Source organism: Actinia tenebrosa, unplaced genomic scaffold (genome assembly GCF_029948245.1).
Source record: "Actinia tenebrosa isolate PJP-AT-01 unplaced genomic scaffold, QUT_ActTen_1.0 PGA_scaffold15__27_contigs__length_11533743, whole genome shotgun sequence".
In the NCBI taxonomy this organism is placed as follows: domain Eukaryota; kingdom Metazoa; phylum Cnidaria; class Anthozoa; order Actiniaria; family Actiniidae; genus Actinia; species Actinia tenebrosa.
The window spans coordinates 2468017-2488732 of record NW_028292575.1 but is presented as its reverse complement, the minus strand read 5'-3'; the positions used below and the strand labels follow the sequence as shown (position 1 = coordinate 2488732).

The 20716-nt window shown below is 38.2% G+C and overlaps 2 protein-coding genes across 2 annotated transcripts; one reads left to right on the top strand and one right to left on the bottom strand.

Annotated features, from left to right (window-relative positions):
* Window positions 1–533: 533 nt before the first annotated feature.
* LOC116303855 (transcription factor BTF3 homolog 4) lies at window positions 534–6483 on the bottom strand. Its single transcript, XM_031713470.2, has 10 exons — window positions 6376–6483; window positions 5645–5706; window positions 4580–4645; window positions 4243–4290; window positions 3583–3634; window positions 3005–3061; window positions 2341–2378; window positions 2032–2083; window positions 1496–1558; window positions 534–982 (listed from the first exon to the last, which is right to left on the bottom strand). The coding sequence occupies exons 2-10, from the start codon at window positions 5696–5698 to the stop codon at window positions 939–941; spliced, it is 474 nt and encodes a 157-aa protein (XP_031569330.1). The 5' UTR covers window positions 5699–5706; window positions 6376–6483; the 3' UTR covers window positions 534–938.
* A 737-nt stretch (window positions 6484–7220) lies between these two features.
* LOC116303847 (histone H2A deubiquitinase MYSM1) lies at window positions 7221–16394 on the top strand. Its single transcript, XM_089030628.1, is given in 24 exon segments — window positions 7221–7321; window positions 7456–7543; window positions 7678–7748; window positions 8984–9042; window positions 9541–9571; window positions 10213–10324; window positions 10782–10886; window positions 11296–11527; window positions 11691–11822; window positions 12043–12062; window positions 12353–13197; window positions 13199–13334; window positions 13758–13946; window positions 13948–14028; window positions 14305–14340; window positions 14342–14437; window positions 14439–14495; window positions 14665–14691; window positions 14693–14737; window positions 14739–14855; window positions 14857–14913; window positions 16119–16193; window positions 16195–16230; window positions 16232–16394. Coding segments are annotated over 24 exon segments (2880 nt in total). The 3' UTR covers window positions 16364–16394.
* Window positions 16395–20716: the final 4322 nt, after the last annotated feature.

Sequence of the window (20716 nt, the reverse complement as noted above, 5' to 3'; positions counted from 1 at the left end):
GTTTTGTTTGACGTACCGAAATAGATCAAATTGGAACTTTTTGGTAGCAAAATTGTAAACAATCCAAAAGCAATTACTTCATGTGATCGAAACGTTTTCTTTCTTGAGTAGGGAAAATTTTTTGGACTCATATTTTTTGTGTCACCATTCTACTTTGCCTTTTGAGAATTGGAAGAAATATGAAAGAAATGGAAAAATGCGAGGAAACCTGTTCATACTGCTGTCTATAAATGGGCACCAGGGCACCGAGAGTTCGAGTTGATATTCTACCTGTCTAAGCATATGTTGAGAAATTAAGCACATGAAGTGTCTACGAAATCGGAACACATCATCAAACCTTATAAAACGGCAGTTGAATCAGTTTTCAAAGTAATCTTTCTAAACAACAAGGGTGAATGGTGAAGAGGTAAAGGAGGGGACCTATTACCCCCTGACCCACAGACCCCCCACCCTCCCCTCCCTTACGTCCTATTGGATTATCATTTGTTCCATGGATCTTTTGTTATGTGGAGAATACTCATCAAAACACAAAATTGGTGTTTGGTATTTTATTGATGGTCCTGGATTGGTAATCCCGAGATCAGGAATCAAAATCAACAATGACTGCAGCTCTTTTTTCTCAATAGCACTGAGGGAAATCAAACCAATATTGTCAATCAGTGTTGTCATAGTGACGTGTTGTCATAGTGACGTGTTGTCATAGTGACGAGTATCAGTATTGTCCAATATTCCCCAAATACCTTCTACATAACAAAAAATTACACTATTAAGCAATTGTTAATATTATGAGCTGTAGTCATTGTTAATTAAATGTTACTAGACAGGGTGATGGCTCAGGTCGTTACAAAATGTTCTTGTTAACAGTGTCTTTTATTGTAGCAGACAAGTTTATAGGAAAAAGTGGATTTTTTGTTGCCATGGAAACAAGACCAGCCGCTCTAGACCTCGGCTTTTGATGGCTCATCAAAGTTTTGTACAAGCACTGAAAATAATACAAATAACATTATAAATTTAAATAAGGAAAATGATTTTAGGGAGGGAACTGGTCAAAAAACTTTCAGAAAACAATAGCAGCTTTCAATACTAGGCAAACTCAGCAGCTTCAACCCGAATCCTCAAATATGCTTTTTGGCTTGCTTGAATCAAAATAATTAGCCGCTATCTTTTACATTTTTGACCGGGGGCAGTAAAAAATCCATTGAATACCAATGGACAACTTTCAACTACAGAGTGTACATTTTATGAAAAATTGCAGTAAGCATTGTTCAATCAGACGATACCCATTGCTGCTAGTTAAGCTACCTAGACTGCAAAGCATTATGGGGAATTCAAAAAAGAACACTACTAAAGGGAAGGAGAATGTTTTAGGTGGATCTGATATCATCATCCTACAGCCTCAGTTTTCAACCACTCCACCGAGTATGTATTTATCTGGATCTTAACATGTCCAGTGGGTCAGGGAGGGGAGAGGACTGTGAAATACTTTTTTACATACTTGGAACTTCATTATCATCCTCTTCTACTTCCTCAGCTGTATTGGTCGCTGCCCCTATATCACCTAGAAATGCAAAAAGGGCAGAAATATTAATACCTTGAGACCCTACCCACTCTATGCAAATCCAATCTCCCTCCATGGGGGGAGGTATTGATATTTTCTGGTACTACACAATGTACCCTCCTCAGACCCTCCCCACCCCTTGGAAATTCCAATCCCCCTCTGTGGGGGGAGGTATGGATATTCTCTGGTACTACGCAATATACCCTACTCAGACCCTCCCCATCCCTTGGAAATTCCAGTCCCCCTCCATGGGGGAGGTATGGATATTTTTTGGAACTACACAATATACCCTACTCAGACTCTCCGCACCCCTTGGACACTCCAATCCACCTCCATGAAGAGGTATATATATATGTACTTTTGGTACTACACAGTATACCCTCCTAAGATCCTCCCTGACAAGGATATTAAATTGTCAGTAAATTTGGTGTAAAGGAACAAGTTAGTAAGTCAAGGATTCATGGTGTACTTACTGGGAGGGAATTTCTCAGCCAGTTTCCTCAAATTAGTAAGGCTATCACTTCCCTAAGAAACAGAATGAAAACAGGATAATCAATTGGATCACCAATGTATTAACATCATGATAATAGAATCTATTAACTTAAAAGTTGATTTAAGATCCCTGGTACATGATCAATCATCATGTTGGATCACCAATGTATTAACATCATGATAATAGAATCTATTGACTTACAAGTTGATTTAAGATCCCTGGTACATGATTAATCATCATGTTGGATCACAATGTATTAACATTATGATAATAGAATCTACTGACTTACAAGTTGATTTAAGATCCCTGGTAGCATCTCTGTGATTGCTGTTAAAACAAAATTACTGGTTAGTGATGGGCAGAAATAATCAAGTAACATATCAAACACATGATGGGTGTTTTATCCGACTTCCAAACACCGGGATGTAAAATTAAAAAACGAGGCAGAGCTTAGTTTTTTAAACCAACTTTGAGGTGTTTGAATAGAGGATGAAACAGGTGCTTGATATGACTCCTCAAACTATTTAATGATTCTTGTTGAAATTTGAAACATAAGTTGCCCAAATAGACCTATCCTGAATTTGCTTGACTGACCACGAAACAATGGTTTGAAGTTGAGACCAGACTTGATTCTTTTATTCATCAAGTTCAACCTTGACTTGAAACCATTGCTTCGTGGCCAGTCAAACGAATTTGGGATAGGTCTATCATATGCTGATTTTCTGTGTTTTCTCCTCATGAACTATTAATGATTTAGAGAGAAAAGAGAAGTGCTGAAAACATGCACTCTTCCACGACCACCAATGTCATACTATGAGTCTTCTCAGATTCACCATCGTACGTAAGTAGAGTTACTAATGGTTCTCTTGTTCTCTTTTATTACAAATAGATAGAACATGTGTGTGTGTGGGTACATGCATGCAACAAGACTAGAAAACACAGTGTTAACTCACTCTTTGTTTCAGCATGTCCATTGACGGCATAAGTATTGGCTCCAAGATTGGCTTGCACTAAAGAAAACAAATCAATAAAGATCTAAAACGTTTGGTATTTCTGAGGGTTAGTCTGTATTATTGAAGGAGTCTAGAAATATGAACAATGTCCAAGTAAACGCTCCTGTTGGGCTAAGCAATTGAGATGACATTATACCTTATTATGAACATTACTGAGGAAATCAAGAAATCCATCACCCAGAAGAGTCTGTAAATCTTCTTATGTCCAGGGAAGCCATTGTCCTAGCCGCCAGCCAGATTTGCTTACAGTCACCGATAACAGGGGCGGCAGAACCAGGGGGGTCAGGGGAGCACGTGCCCCCCACGAAACTTGTTGGGGGTAGGGAGGTCCTAGCCCCACACAAAATATTGGTTCACATGAAATATAAATGCATAGATTCGATTTTTATTACCGTTATTAAGTCATTGTTGTGATTTTTTGCAGTGCTCCCCCAAAGATTTTTAGCTTCCACCGCCTCTGGATAATGATGTCATGTGTAACATTGAGATGCAGTAATATTCCTTGATCATTGACTCACCTTTGGGATTGTTAAAATGTATGACAGTTCCATCATCCTTGATCATGTTCACCTATAAACATTAATATTGATCAATCACTCCATTCATAGCAGGGTCCAATATTAACTATTAATATTATTTATTAATTATTAATATTAATTATTAAAAGGTCATCCTTCAACTATGTTTAGAATTTAGATGTCTAGTAAAAATCTTGATCAGGGGTATTTCCACAATCAAAAAATGATCTTTTGCAGCTAATTTTTTTGAGTGGATGATAACTAGTAGAGTACTAGTGGGGACTGCATCAGTGATTCTGAATAAAACAGTAGGAACTCATGGATAAATTGAATCACAGTAAGAAGCTTTGTGAAACTGACGTTTTGGACATTAGACCTTTGTCAGATTAAGTCAAACTAAGTAAGTCTTACTCCGACGAAGGACTAACGTCCGAAACATCCATTTCACAAAGCTTCTTACAGTGATTAAATTTATCTACAAGTTCCTACTAATCTTTTTTTTATTTCGAAGGTGGAAGGCATTTGTAGATGTAAAACTAAAGCAGCAGTTTCTACAAAGGTATATTTAGACCCATAGTACTAGAAGGGCATTAAACCCATGACGTCTCACATGACAGACCTCTACTCAAGCCAACAATCCATAGAAAAGCTTAACCTCACCTCTTCGATGCCTTGAATAGTATTCACTGACAGTTTCTTTAGGGTATTCTGAATTAAGAACAATATACAATGTCAGTACGGCCCAGAAGTTACAAATGCAACAGCACAGAATACTAAGGCCCCGTCCACACTATGCTGAATAAATTTGAATCTGAATTTTTATTTATTCGGTTCCATTTCAAAAATTCGTTTTCAGTGAAGAATTGTTCCAGATTCACCCGGACTAGTGCGGACGGTAGGCCTAACCGAATAAATAAAAATTCGGATTCAAATTCATACGGCATAGTGTGGACGGGGCCTAAGCCGTCACACTAGTTGCCATGGTTATACCACTGACCTGTAGCTTTTTGTCATCTGTAGTGGCAGTTCTGTGGACGACTTTCTTTTTTCTTCTAGGGGTTCCCTAGAAAGTATGGTCAAAATTAAAATGGGTTATATATAAACCACTAAATAAATATCAATTATTACCTCTTTACCTCTCAAAAATCAACTTCTAAATTCTAATTATTAATTTGATCTTTGGGCTTTCACTTAGTTTGGAGCCTAGCTCTGTTGTGATTGTCCCACGCTGTGATACAACAGCAAAGAGCTTTGTAGATTTTTTTTTTTACCTTGGGTGTAATGTTTACACATTTTGGACCATGTGTCATACCCTTGAGTATCATTTCTTTGTTTAACAGTTAGGCATGAGAAGACACATGAATATGGATACAACTCAAACAAAAATCTTATCCTCAAGACCACGTGTCATTCCATTGAGTATCATTTCTTTGTTTAATGGTTGTGCATGAGAAGACACAGGAATATGGATACAACTCAAACAAAAATCTTATTCTCTAATAATGACATGTGGTCATAAATGGGAAAACATTACGCCCAAGGTAAAGAGGGCTATTGTTGTGGCACACGTTCCGGGGGGGGGGGGGGGGGGGGGATTACTACCACCCCAACTTGGGTAGGGGTGTGCCACCAGGATCTCAAAACCCTGACCCTATCCCAGACCTAAAATTTTAATTTTACATACCCTACCCCAGACTAAAACTAAGAATTGTACACCCTATCCAAGACTAAAAGACAGATTTTCAATAGCTTGCAATCAATATTTACTAACGTTTTTATTGTTTTTGTGCCGGCAAAAAGCGTAGCCTATTCGCCAGACACAAAAATGACCAAATCGTTAACCCTATCCCAGACTAAAATGATACCCTATCCCAGACAAAATGTCAAAAAATGATACCCTATCCCAGACCCAAAAGTCAAAAAACCATACCCTATAGGGCTGCACATACCCGTATAGCAAATATAGGGGAGTACCCCCATCCACCACCCCCCCCCCCCCCCGGGGGGCACACGTTAGTGCCATTGCTACTATTGAAAATATAACACTTAAATAATACCATACCTTTCCTCCTATTCTTACTTCCTTACTGAGTTTAGATAACTTTTCTGAGTTCATCGTCTTAGCTGGAATAAAGAATAAGATGCTATCATGTTCAAAAGAAATTATATGTATGCAATGTATCTATCTATGCAACCAAGTATGCAGATTGCTAAAGCTATTCATACCATACATTATGGTAATAAAAGTTGAAGCAAAAACAATCATGGTTTGGAGATTCGATATCTATGTAAAAAAGAGATCAATCTATGCAAAAAATATAAAAAACTTAACTATTTTGAATGGTTTAAGAAACGTCAAAATAACATTCCCACACATTTAGATAGACTATCTAGGTAATACTGAACTGTCTCTAACGTAACCTCTTTTTGTCTAAAGTAGAAATCATAAAATCTGTAGCTGAGAATTGAAGTATTTGACCCAAATTCAAGACATACATGAATGGTTTTGTATGGCGATTATTTATCGGTGTATCTAGAATTTACGTCTCTTATTGAAAAATATCTCTCGAGAATTATAGCGAAGCAAGGCAGCCCAACCCTAACACCACGCAAAGCAGAGTTGAAGATCTAAAGTTGTCAAATAAGAACAGACAATTTTCTATATTTGAAGCATGACACATGGTAAACGTTGTGACAAATTGTCCGCCCTAAAGCTGTACAAATCACTAAAAATAACCCCCAAAACATTAATAAAAATAACCCAATACTGGGTTTATGCATTAACCTACCTACCCGTGTGATCTAAATCGTAGTTTAGTCTTTTTGGGGGCCTTTTTTCTGCTATAAAAGCATGGAGTATTTCTAATTTCAAAACCACGAGGATAAATGTGGCGAAAGAGAATTTACCTAACACGCATGCGCAGTTTCATTGGGATCGAATTTTTTCCGTGAGGTTATCGGAAATACAATTTGATTATTTTTTACCTTCGGAATGTTATCGCTATCAATCGGTATAGTTTCGCACAATAGGATTCTCAATAAAATAATTTTTAAATATCTTTTACTCTTGCCTTAATACAGATTGAATTAAATACATTTTACCAAAACACCATAAAACTTTATTCTTAACAATTCTTGAGAAATATAATTTTTGTTTATATTTTCGGGATGATTTCGGGATCATTCGGTATGGTTTCGTACGCCTTCGGGTTGATCAAAAAATAAAACAATGGCCAAAAAGTCTACCAAAACTCTATTTTTTTCTCTTTTGCATAAAATTTTGGTTTCGTAATTTTTTGAAAAGATGTATAGTTTTCATTTTTAAGAAATTTTGAGCACTAATTTTACAAGAAGATTTAGAAACTTATTAATTAATTTATTAATTTATTAACTTCCCATTGTAAATAGATATTTATCATTTCATATTTTATATTTATTGCATATATACATATATATATTATATTTTATATCACTTTAATTTAGGTTATTTCTTAATAGATTAGTGCACGTGCGCATTTTAAACGAGTATGTGAAATGCTCCTAGGCGTTATGTGGATAAATAAACTATTATATATTATATTATAAACTGCATATTCATAAATTTTGCCGCTGTCCACTGTTCAGTTTTATTTATCAAAATGGCGGCAGAAGACGACGAAGTTGACATAGAAGGGATAGAAGACGATGAAAAAACTATTAATTACAAAGATATTATTGAAAATACATCTGAAAATCACTTGTAAGTCTGACTAGGCACCAATATTGCGCTTATTTGTCGATATTTTGGATATGTTTTTGATATTAATGAATTATTCTTATTTTTTGTGTATGTGTTTTTTTATATTTGCTGAATGAAAATTATTGTATCGGCAGCAATAGCAGAGTAAATTTAGAAAACACGACTGGTTCGTTTTACACGGAGTTTTGTGATTCTACCTCTTGGTGTCTTGATCCTAACTCGGTAAGCTAACACATTTTGTTTATCATATTTATCACTTAATTAAGTTTAACTTGTTTCTTATATTTATTCTGTTTTCTTAAATATAAATCAAATTATCGTTCTGTTTTTACTTAAACGTCGTTTCTTTCTCTTAGGTTTTGTCCTTAGAACATTGTGAAGATGAAAGGAGTAGAGCTATGATTGAAAAAATGATCATGGAAGAAGAGTATCTTTTTTTGAAACATTTCAATCACCTTCTCAGTCAGATCAATGCTCAGGGGGAAGTATCGTAAAAAGTCCTTTTTTTACGAGGGTAGCACTTAATAGTCAGTGGCTAACAAACCCGTGGCCCTTATTCCATGATCAAATTGGAATTTAGAAGTTGATTTTTGCCGAAGGAGGAAAACTAGAGAACCTGGAGAAAAACCCTTGAAGCACAGGAGAGAACCAATAAACAACTCTACCCACATACAGCACCAAACCCCGCGGGACTTGAACTCAGGTCGCACAGATGAGAGGCGAGTGCTCTAACTGCTACGCCACCTGTGCTTTCCAAAAAATGGTGTGGTGTACGGGAATTGTCAGCAGGTGGATTCTATTCAAATTCAAATTCCGATATGCAAATTCATTTGTCTAGTAGTCATGTCCTACGATAGCATATATTATACTAAAATAAATATTTTTGTGCATACAAAAATGAAGCATCGTTTTAAGTATGACAAAAATAGGAAATTATCCAGCAAATTCAATTTGTGGCTTAGTGGATAGGCATTGTAATGACATTTGGTGCCAAGGGTGCTTCGTTCGAAGCTTGCCTGCCATTAAACTTTTTTTTCTAAGTGAGGAGAACCAAAATCCTAAAGCCCTACTCCTGTGCTCGGAAACCTATGACGCACTTGGTTAACCCATTCTCCATGATGCTGCCATTCAGGGTCTTGTATATGAGACTCAAGCCACATGCTAAACTTCACATGAGCCATATGCATTTAAAACAATGGATAACAGGGCGGTCTTCTTTATGTCATTTGGTTCAGCTTATGTGAAGTTCAGCATTTTTAGTCAGCATTAAAAAAATATGAATAGAAGGTGCTCTCTTTGTTTAAACCTTCACTACGGCTTGGATACTCATACAAGTGACAGTCACATTTTATTTTGAGACTTACCCGAAGTTTATTAATTGCAGCTGTTGTGCGACTGTCATTCTATCTAAATAAAAACATTTATGTTGCTGATGTTGATGTTGATGGTGATAATGGTATAATTATAGACAATAGGGGTGTCATGGTCAGCGAGACTTTGCGAGACTATGATACAATAGTATTTTTAACATTTGAGGCGGAAACTTTGGGTTATTTATTAGCTCGAGTTTAATGATCAATTTTGAGAGCCAGAGCCTTTCGAGAATATTATAGGATTATATAAAATCATGTTACTATCCTTGATACTAGTGTTATATATCAGACTGTATTCCCATGGATATGGCAGGATGTTGGAAGTCCCTACAACACCATTACAATCAGGTAAAACACTGCTTCAAGTTTTCCACTGACATGGAAAATTCAGAGCAATATCTAGTGGCCCTGTTAGAGGTAATTTCTTACAAGCACCATTGCCTTGAAACGACAACAACACAAGATCCACAGCATTGCTCTGATGAATTATCCACAGCAAGGTCCTGTTAAGGGTAACATTCCAACATGCCCAGACTTAGATCAGCCCAGAGGTTGTTTCAGGGTTTGGTCTGTGAGTTAGCCATGCCCTGACTTAGATCAGCCCAGAGGTTGTTTCAGGGTTTGGTCTGTGAGTTAGCCATGCCCTGACTTAGATCAGCCCAGAGGTTGTTTCAGGGTTTAATCTGTGAGTTAGCCGTGCCCTGACTTAGATCAGCCCAGAGGTTGTTTCTCTTGGCATTGTGATGTATCCTCAAGTCCAGCACCTTTTTGAGAATGTCTATTTATTTTTGACATTACTAACTTTGTACTTCGTCTTAAACTTTTTTCCTTTGTTTGAAACATTAGGAAAGAATAAGACTTCATTCTTCAATAAAAAGTAAGTAATAGTTAATAAAGCCCTTGCGCTAACAGTACCTGGGATTCAAAACAATAAGATTTATTAACATCCATCTACATGTATTTAACACCTGATGTAGACTAGCAGTTTGTGGTTGAAACATTGAGATCCTTGAACAAATGACTCTTACTCCTGAGACAAATGAATAATTATATGTAATAGGACTCCATGCTGTCCAATTAAGAAATAATTGGAAGAGGAAAATTCCGAGGACTGACAAAATTGGATGAGGCTGTAGGCCAAGTCCAATTTGGCAGTCAGAGGAATTTTTCGAGTCTAATTATTTCTTGATTGGGGAGCATGAAATCCCATTACCTATTAATTATATAGCTGCCTAATTAATCCCATATCAACAAGACCTGTCCAATTAAGAAAATAATTGGACAGTTACCTATATGGGATTAATGAGAAGCTGTAGAATTAGTATCATTTATTACAACTTCCATGATAAATAATATTTCTTTAGTCTGAATCTTCATATTACAGTCCTCCAGAAAAGGGAGTTCTTTTGTTCTTGTTAGTGTAAGGGGTATTTTTTTTCATACAACAGATGTAGAACTGTATCACAAAGCATAAACTATACTTAGTAAATGGAAAAAAAAATGGATTGAATTTTTTAGAGTACAAGTGTCTCCAAAACCAAAGAAATCCCATGTGAATACTGAAAACCTACCTTCCACTCACAGAAAGCCATGGACCAAAGAAGAACAAGAACTCTTTGAACAAGGACTGGTTAGGGACTTTTTGCAATTTTAACCTTTGCTGTTGTTGTTATTGTTGTTGTTGTTGTTATTATTGTTGCTGTTGTTATTGTTGCTGTTGTTGTTGTTGCTGTTGTTGTTGCTGCTGTTGCTGTTGCTGTTGTTGTTGCTGCTGTTGTTGCTGCTGTTGCTGTTGCTGTTGCTACTGTTGTCGTTGCTGTTGTTGCTGCTGCTGTTGCTGTTGTTGCTGCTGCTGTTGTTGTTGTTGTTGCTGCTGTTGTTGCTGTTGCTGCTGTTGCTGCTGCTGTTGTTGCTGCTGCTGTTGTTGCTGTTGTTGCTGTTGTTGTTTCTGTTGCTGCTGCTGTTGTTGTTGTTGCTGTTGTTGTTGCTGCTGTTGTTGTTTTTGCTGCTGCTGCTGTTGTTGTTGTGGCTACTACGTAGCTATAATACCCTACAGTATTTTATTAACTTAACCATTTCCTGCACAGGCCAAGTATGGCAGGAGCTGGACGCGCATAGCTGCAATGATAGATTCCCGTACTGTCCTCCAAGTTAAAAACTACGCCAACCAGTATTTTAAGAATAAGGACAAGGTGTGTACCACATAGTTCAGTTCAACCTCATCGATAAAATATTCTGAAAGTCTGCAACTACAAACAAGTACTACATAATTTGGTGGGGTTACTAGAATTACACACAGTAATTTTCATCAGGGCCTTCTTTGGATTGAATTAGAATAGAAGTTGATTTTTGTGGAGGGAGGAAAGCCAGAGAACCCGGAGAAAAACCTCGAAGCACAGGAGAGAACCAACAAACAACTCTACTCACATATAATACCAAGCCCAGGGATAGAACCCAGGCTTGCATTGGTGAGATGCTAGCGGTCTCACTGCTACACCACCCATGTCGTCACATGTCAATGAGCTTACGATAGCTCGACTAATAAAAGGGTGTGACGTATCTCAGATATTTTATGATTTCTTTGTCATTCTTCATATCCAGGTGTCATTACCATCTCAACCCATTTCCACCAACAATGGCACCTCAGAACTTCCCAGAATCGAAAGTAATGCCAAGAAATACAGCACTTCCCCCACTCCTGCTAAATACTCATCTGTTACCATGGAAACCAAGAGTCAAGTAGACACTGGTCCGCTGGTCCATATTGAAAAAACAGTCGATGAAGATATTGAGGTTGACATTGATGGGGATTCTGAAGAGGAAACCGTCAAAGGTATGTAAGATGAGGGGGGGAGGAGGGGGGGCTGTTGTCGCTCATTTTTAAGCAATCGTAAGAAAGAAACTGATTGGCTGATACTCAGAATGTCATTTACATTTGGCCACAGGTGATTGGCTGCTGAAAAGTACTACCTTAGTGATGTTTGTTTGTTTTTCAGTCAAAAATGAATCACCTGATGACGTCTATGAAGCTCTCTTGAAAACTGTTTTCTGCCACAGAGGTAAGGGTTTGATAACAAAGGCCGAGACAGGAAACCCAACTCGGAAAAAAGACCACTCTAGGGAAAATGGCAGGCTCAACTGCTAACTTAAAAAAAGTGCAAAGGAAAAGTTCATTTCTTGAAAGATAAGCAAAATATGCATTTTAATCTATTAACCAATGGCTAAGGTTTTTTTTGTTATATGTAAGACTTTTCTAATGTTTTCACTATAATTCTTTTCACTGAAAACCTCGACCAATTTTTTGTGCTAGATGAAAAGTTTACAAGCAGTCATGTTTCTGTTTTCTAGTGGGACAATTTGGCGCATGCGTATTCATTTTTAGCCCCGTCCTAGCCCGCTATCTAACAAAGACTTCAGAGCCGGACTGTCTGCTGCAAAAATAATACTAAGCATAATTGTGCAACTGTTTTGGGGGGGGGGGGGGGGGGGAGGGAGGGGGGGATTGTTGCACCCATGACTTTCCCAACAAAAAATGGCGGACACTTTCAGCCAATGAAATGTCGGATACTTTCAGCCAATGAAATGGTCAATACAATCGACGAATCTAGGAATGTGATCTCTTGTCTGGCACTAATGATTTGCTTTTCCTACTGACTAGGATTCGTCGGGCGATACTGAAGAACCTTTAGAAGACGGGTCAGATTTGCACGTCAACACAGAAGGACATGATAAAGATGTTGCTATGGAAACAACAGAGATCGCTCAAATAAGTGACAAAAAAGAGAACATTTTGGAGAATGAATACGAGAGCAATGCCACAAGAGATACGATTGAAAATTCCTTGAATGTTGAATGGAAGTCTAACAATTTTCTCACACCGATTAGTGAGTCTACTGACACCTTAACCAATGAAGATTCTCAAAGAAGTGTTCTATCGGAAGCCACTCTCGAAACCTCTAAACGTCATGTTTTAAAAACCGAAAAAATTGATTATAGAACAAGCTTGAAAATAGAGGAAAAAACCAGTATTAATAATGTGCTGTATTTATCAAAAGAACTTGGAATTTCGGATGCTTTTTCACAAGATATTTGTGCTGGTACGTCGAGAACTAAAGCGTTACAACCTTGTTCAACCGTCGGTGAAGTAACTTCGAATATACCTACCACTACCGACGACAAAAGACCTACTTTAGAAGATATAAAAATTGATGTGGATTTAATCTTAGAAAGAGAACAAGTCCATGACTTGGAAAGAATGTTTAATGAGGAATTTTTTATGGGACGGTCCTTGAAGACTCCACAACGATATATCAAAATAAGGAACCATATTTTAGATATGTGGGATAAGACCAAACCAAACTATTTGTACAAAACGTCTGTTCGTTCAGGGTTACGGAACTGTGGTGACGTCAATTCTATTGGTCGGGTCCATGCCTTTCTCGAGGAAATTGGAGCGATTAATGTGGGATGCTCAGAAAAGCCTAGGACGAGGCCAAGACAAAACCTTTGAGGCAGAGAAAATTGAAGAAACGCCTCCAATGGAATCCTGGACGAATTTCCTTCGCCCCAGGAAGCGTCGGGTGAGATATGACGAGGGAGACTGGATTGATGAGTCTCAGTCTGAAGGCTTGACGATATCGGTAAGAAGACTTTGCGATCACGTGATATCCGTCCACCGTCGTTGCTAAATCACGTGACCGTTCCTTTCCTTTTAATAGGATAGACACCTTGATCTTGGGCGTAATGTTTTCCCATTTCATCAACGATTGATTTTACTTTGTTTGAGTTGTATTCATATTCATGTGTCTTCTCATGCGTAACCATTAAACAAAGAAATGATACTCAAGGGAATGACACGTTGTTTGAAATTATAATTCCCAAACCATTCTCCAATGACGAACCAACCTCGCCCCACCCCACCCCCATGCTCAATAACCGTGCAACCTGTCTGGCCTGGAAGATGAGACGAGGTTTTGTATGTGTGACATCGTCTCCTACAATATGCAACCTTTTTTTCGCTAGACCTGCGTTTCTTAGGTCGTTTTAATATTCTTTTTCTGCAGCATCTCCCCTGTGAAGAAGACGAAGAACCGGCGAAGCATTCACAAGACAAAGCAACTCATAAGAAACCAAAACTCCCACGAAACAAAACATCCTACAACCCGTTCTTATTGGTGCCTTGTAGGAGGTTCCCGTCAGCCAGTGCGGTCCCATTTGAAGTGATCTTCCAATCAGATGCCTTAGTTGTGATAGGACGTTCATTCGCATTTGTCGACCACTGAAGTAATTGGCTTGCTAGGTGGAACGTATTGTGCTACTGAACGAGTGTTGAAGGTAATGCAATACGTAATGGTCAGCGGGTAATCCTAATGCTGTAGGTAATGCAATACATAATGGTCAGCGGGTAACCCTAGTGTTGTAGGTAATGCAATACGTATTGGTCAGGCGGGTAATCCTAGTGCTGTAGGTAATGCAATATATGATGGTCAGCGGGTAATCCTAGTGCTGAAGGTAATTGCAATATATAATGGTCAGCGGGTAATCCTAGTGCTGAAGGTAATGCAATACATAATGGTCAGCGGGTAATCCAAATCAATTCATTTCATCTAGATTCTTCGTGCAGCTCCTTGCAAAAGTTTAAGTACCAGGCATGCAATGCGAGATGGATCCCGTCTCTCAGACCCAAGCCTCTGAAGAGCTCTCGTCCATTGGCCTCTCTGTTGTAGGATGGTATCACTCGCAGTCCGACGTTCGCTCCAAGTCCATCAGTAAGAGACATTGAAACACAAGGAAAATTTCAGGTGAAATTTCACTTCGTTTTTGAGTTCTTGGAAAAACTTGGGGAGGTTGAAATAAAGTCTTTAAAACAAGTTTAGAAGTAACGTGCTTTGGACCAAAAATACTCTACTCCTTACCCCTCCCCCCAAAGAAATGTTATTGCAGTAGTGACTAACAGGCATTTGTTATCAGGAATGGTTCGGTAAAGGTGGTGCCTCCGTTTATCGGTGTTATTGCCAGTCCTTATAACTACACAAACATGTCCCAACCAATCACAGATCACCACCTTGACAGTCAGTGATGAATGGGAGACTGCTGGCCAGTACCGATTGCCGTACCAGTTTGATTATAAGATACGAGAGAATGTTACTACTGACTGGATCCAATGTGGTTGATTGTATTGATGAACTGGAATTACAGTATCAGGGCTACAAATAGTGAGTAGTTACTTGTCTTATTATCTATTCTCTGCGGTATCACTGATATAGACACCTTGAAGCTCCATCTGGAGGAACAAAACAAAGAATTCCAATCTCCTGAGAATAGACCTCTTCGGCTTGGGGTAACGTTTTCCCATGTCAGACCACGTTTCATTCCCTTGAGAATAAGATTCTTTGTTTGAGCTGTATCCATATTCATGTGTCTTTTCATGTGCAACCGAGCGCAAACTTAAACAAAGAATGATACTCTAGGGAATGACACCTGGTCTGAAATGGGAAAACATTACGTCAGAGCCGAGGAGGTCTATTGAAACCTATTGTTTTGTCCCCAGGTTTAGCTGCATTCCAAAGTGCTGCAAGGGGTCGTCCTATAAATTATGAGAACCGATTAGGTTACGTAATATATCAAAACATGTAAAGAGTGTTTTCATCCCATTTCCAAACAAACCTTTTTTTCATCCGTTAGTTAAGTAACTCCAGAATTGATGGTTTTCACGGCGGCCATGTTGGAGGAACTTCACAAAAGAATTGTCATTGAATTCTTTTGTTATATCCTCCAACATGGCCGCCGTGTCTTTTGTTATTTAATTCTCTTGGGAATGGTTGAAAACCATAAATACTTCTCAGCTTATACATTGACAATCGAAAACGTTTTTTCTTCCTTCCTTCCTTCCTTGGTTCCTTGGTTCCTTCCTTCCTTCCTCCCTCCTTTCTTCCTGCCTTCCTTCCTTCCTTTCTTCTTTGGTTCCTTGGTTCCTTCCTTCCTTCCTCCCTCCCTTTCTTCCTGCCTTCCTTCCTTCCTTCTTTGGTTCCTTGGTTCCTTGGTTCCTTTGTTCCTTGGTTCCTTCCTTCCCCCCCTTTCTTTCTGCCTTCCTCCCTTCTTTGGTTCCTTCCTTCCTCCCTCCCTCCCTTCCTTCCTCCCTTCCTTCCTTCTTCCTTCTTTGGTTCCTTGGTTCCTTCCTTCCTTCCTTCCTTCCTCCTCCCTTTCTCCCTGCCTTCCTTCCCTTCCTTTCCCTCCTGGTTCCTTGGTTCCTTCCTTCCCCCCTTTCTTTCTGCCTTCCTTCCTTCCTTCCTTCCTTCCTTCCTCCTTCCCTTCCCTCCTTCCTTCCTTCCTTCCTTCCTTCCTTCCTTTCTCTTATTCATTTTTCTCTTTCCATCTATTCATTTCCAACTCAGTTTTAACAATGGTTATCCACCATTTCTTAGGGCCGTATGCCGTTAACAAGGCGCTACAGCTCATCATCCTTCACGGCACTCGACAAATTAGTTGAATCACTGCGAAACTCGCCTACGTGGCTCGGAGGAGAAAAAACAAGATTTTTGTCAATGAATTAAAAAACATTTTTACTTCTGACGTTGATTCATGGTCCATTGAGCGTGGACAAGAGAATGCAACGAGGAAGGCTGAAGATGTTCCTACAGTAACTAACGAGAAGGTTGTGACAAGTTGACAGTGGTGATGGTAGTGATGGTAATGATGATGAGGATATGATGATATGATGCTGCTGATAATGGTGATGATAGCTATGATGATGTTGCTGTTCTTAATGATAGATTAAAATGGTGATGATGATGATAATGGTGGTGGTGATGTGATGATGATGATGATGTTGGTGGTAATGCTGATGATGGTGATGATGATGGTGCTGCTGCTGCTGCTGATGGTGATGATGATGATAGTGCGCATGATGTTGCTGTTGATGATGATGATTGCTGTTGATGATGATGGTGATGTGATGATGATGGTGATGATGATGATGTGACGATGATGTTGCTGTTGATGATGATGATGCTGTTGATGATGATGATGATGATGATGGTGATGATGATGATGGTGATGATGATGATGGTGATGATGATGCTTTAAGATGGTGATTGTGAAAACTGATGATGATGATGATGAGGTAATAAAGATGAACATGGTAATAATCATGATGGTTCAATACTACAAACTAAGATAACACATGGTGCAAAACCATGCGACATTCAGCCTTCACGCTTGTATTTAAAATATCTATTTATTAATTTATTATTCTACAAACTGGACAACGAGCTATTCCAAGAAATGGCATTGAAAATAAATACATTATCAAATGAATTCCAGATATTCAAGAGTTCCAATATTTCCCCAAAAAACCAATTCAGGTTTAAAAGATAACTTGTTCATTGACGTTTTTGCAACACATTCAATTTGTGATTTTAGGTTTTGCCGGCATATTTAGCGATACTTTAGTTTTAAGATTTCGGGGGTGGGTGGCAAATTTCGTGATCAACTTTTCGCGATAATTTGTTTGGCAAACAAAAAACGACCTTTTAATGTAACAGAAAATAAATAGCTATAGAGGCTTTGCACCATCACGTGATGGCAGCTATGAAAGGAGGCAGGAATAGTTGATTCTGGTCTAATCTGATTTACGTGAGAAAGAATTCAGTTTCCCAGGGGGGGGAGACTCTATTGTTATGTCCTCTGTCATGGCTGCCATCACGTGATGGTGCAAAGCCCATATATTTATTATTTATCATATATTGTTATATAAATAGTTTTTGGTCTTATAAATATAGTCCAATCTCGTACCCAGAGCCTGCCGTTTTTCTGGCCTGCGGGGGAAAACGAGGGCTCTGGCATATTCTATTTTTGGCGCATGCCAAGTTTGAATCTAGTCTTACCCCTATTACTCGTCGTTCAGTGTTTGGTCTCTATCGGTAGGTGCCAGTGTGCGTTCAATATTTAAAATGTCTTTTATCAACGCTTTTTATTGGTCAATAAATTCAAATTTTTTAATTGCCTGTTTCCGAGATATGCTTCGCTTGTCACGTACAAAGGTTTCAGTATGAGGCTACGTGCTAAATTAAATTAATTCTTACTGTCACGAATGACTGAGCATTTAGCACGTAGCATCATACTGAAACCTTTGTGCGTGACAAGCGAAGCGTATCTCGGAAGTGGGCTATTGTCATGATGAGGGTCACTTAACTTTCGCGTCATTATTTTTTTGTCGACAATTATCGTTTGCGATACTTTGATTGAAACTAAAGCTTTATGTGTTATTCTAGGTTAATAGGTTTTTAGTTCGGTTTTCATATTCACACGAGAAGTAGTCGCTTAGCAACCTTTAATGTTCTGGAAAGAATTTAATCAAGTACATCAGTTTTCTTACTAATTAAATATTGTAGTTTATCAGATTCAATCGATTGTTGAACTGTGATATCTTTTTTGTTATTGTCTGAGATAAAGGTAGAGATGGCAAAGTTTTCGCGACGTAGTTGTAAAGATTGCCGATAAAACTTGCTTGGCAGATGAATTGATTTTGGATGCAGGAGCAATATACTGTAGAATAGAATTATTAAGGAGAAAATGGAGAAAAAAGAAAGGAAGAAAGAAAGGAAGAAAGAAGAAAGAAAGGAAGAAAGAATGACTGAATGAAGAACGGCCCCCCAAGACACAGCCCAAAAAAGAAAGAACCGAATGAAAAAAAAGAAAGAACACGCTTCATGCCTTGGTCTCATTTCAAAGATAACATGTCGTATACAAATGCCCTCTAACCTAACCATTTAAGCCTCCTCAAATGCAACTCCCTTTGATTGACAAACGTCTATTCAAACCAAAACATAAATTATTCATCAAGAAGCTAAGATGCATGATTTGGTGCGTAGCAGGAGAACGACCGTGAAGTCAAGACGTCAAACTGACAGCAGATATGGCTTGTGTAACCGAGAAAGACAGACTATGTCCTTATAATATAGAATCGACATTAAATACACCATTATAGGTGCTTTACTGCTGGAATTTCTTTCTTTATCACACGTTAAAGGTAAGACATTTTTTAAGATTGTAAAAATTAATGCGATAGATCTTTAGCTTTGACATTTCATTTTGTTTGAATCGAACTCGAAATCCGTCTAAATCAAGAATCTTGAATACAAAACTTATTTGAATTTACCTTTCGGTTTTTCTTCTATTGTGTTTGATTGTATGTTTGTTTTTCGCGAAATGTAAAGATTGTAATGCGGGAAATCATAGAACGTTTGTTTGTGTTCGTATTCAAAGGCATTCAGCGATACGGATATTGCTTTATATTTATTTATTTGGAATTCTAATTTTTAAAAAAATTTTAATCAAAAAATGTTCATGTAAAAATTGCAAACAGAAAATACGGCGAAAATCAAGCGTACCTCATTTACAATGAAAGATTTTTTATGTTGGTTTTAGTTTGTGAATGAATTCATGCAACTGCTTTGAGGCCTTTAGACTTGTTTTGGTTCAGATTGAAGCGTCTACTATGTTGTGAATTAAACACGTTTTTATTCATATTGTCACTCGAAATTAATCCAAAAGCTATTACCTTTTAAGACTTTTAAAATAACGAAATGATCAATTATTACAGCTAGTTTCTTTGACAAAGAGTCAAAATATAAGACTATTTGTCTATTAAGATTTGATAAGTAAGACTCTGGTTTCGACTGAGCTTCCGCTAGAGTAAATTAGAGTTCTGATGGAGATGAAGATTAAGTTCTGTAATGCGTAGTGAACCATATATATGTCCTAGGGATCAAGCGAGACAGCTTGAAACAGAAAGCAAGCTTGAAAGATGAAGGAAAAATATAAAGAAAAAGTAAGATAGATAGACAATGACGCGAAGCTGAAGTAAAAATGACAAGCAAGGAATGGCGAAAGAATAAATAAATAAAAATAAGACGAAAAAATAGAGAAAAAACTTTGGACTTGAATTAGCCATTTTTTATAATTAAACAAACTTTTTATTCCAATCCATCTTTATAAATCGTGCCGGAGGCTCTTAACTGAGCAAAGTATTGGAAATTTTTTTTTTGTCCCACACTATCAAATACACCAAGTCATTTATTCACGCCGACATATATATTCAAGGCATATCGCAATGCCTGATAGGAGGAAACGATAAAGTACCAATGAATATATAACGGCTTTCCTGCATTCTGATTGGCTGTATTTTAGATATTGTGGGATAAATTCTTGATTTATTATTTTCTAGGTTGTGTGAATGTTAGACCATTAGGAGTAGCCAATAGGACAATGGTTCCTGATATTAAGATGTCGTCATCAAGTTCTTTCAGAGAATCAGTCGACTACCTCACGGCCAAACATGGCCGATTGTATACGTCTAGAGCCTGGTGCCCAGCGAGTTTGGGAGGCGATGATTGGCTACAAGTGGATATGGGAAATTATTATAATGTGTGTGGTGTGGCGACACAGGGGAAGGAGTATCGGACAGGACGAGTGGGCGACTAACTATACGTTATCGATATCACTTGATGGTGTTACATGGGTGGAATATAATGAGGACAATAGATTGAAGGTGTGAAGGGAATAACATACATGCTTTCATACCGTTGAATCACTGCTATGCATACCATCATTTTTGTACATTCATTCATCCATCCATCCCGTCCATCCATTTTAGGATCGCTCTATCTTTTCCCATCCATCCCATGCCTATATACAACACATCTCATGCCTATATACAACACATCCCATGCCTATATACAACACATCCTATGCCTATATACAACACATCCCATGCCTATATACAACACATCCCATGTCTATATACAACACATCCCATTCCTATATACAACACATCCCATGCCTGTACACAACACAACACATCCCATCCATCCTAGCTATCCGGATATCTGGATTCATCTATCCATTCTATCAATCCTTCCTTCCATCCATCCTTCCATCCTATCCATACCGTCGTCCTTCCACTCATACCCATCCACCTCAGCAGCCGTCCCATCCATCTATCCAACTCATCCATCCATCC

Excerpts from the sequence above, each read along its gene's own strand:
- LOC116303855 (XM_031713470.2), bottom strand. The coding sequence starts at position 5,698 with ATGAACTCAGAAAAGTTATCTAAACTCAGTAAGGAAGTAAGAATAGGA. Across the intron at positions 4,291-4,579 it reads CAGATGACAAAAAGCTACAG|AATACCCTAAAGAAACTGTC; the intron begins GTCAGTGGTATA and ends TTCTTAATTCAG. Across the intron at positions 1,559-2,031 it reads GGCTGAGAAATTCCCTCCCA|GTGATATAGGGGCAGCGACC; the intron begins GTAAGTACACCA and ends TTGCATTTCTAG.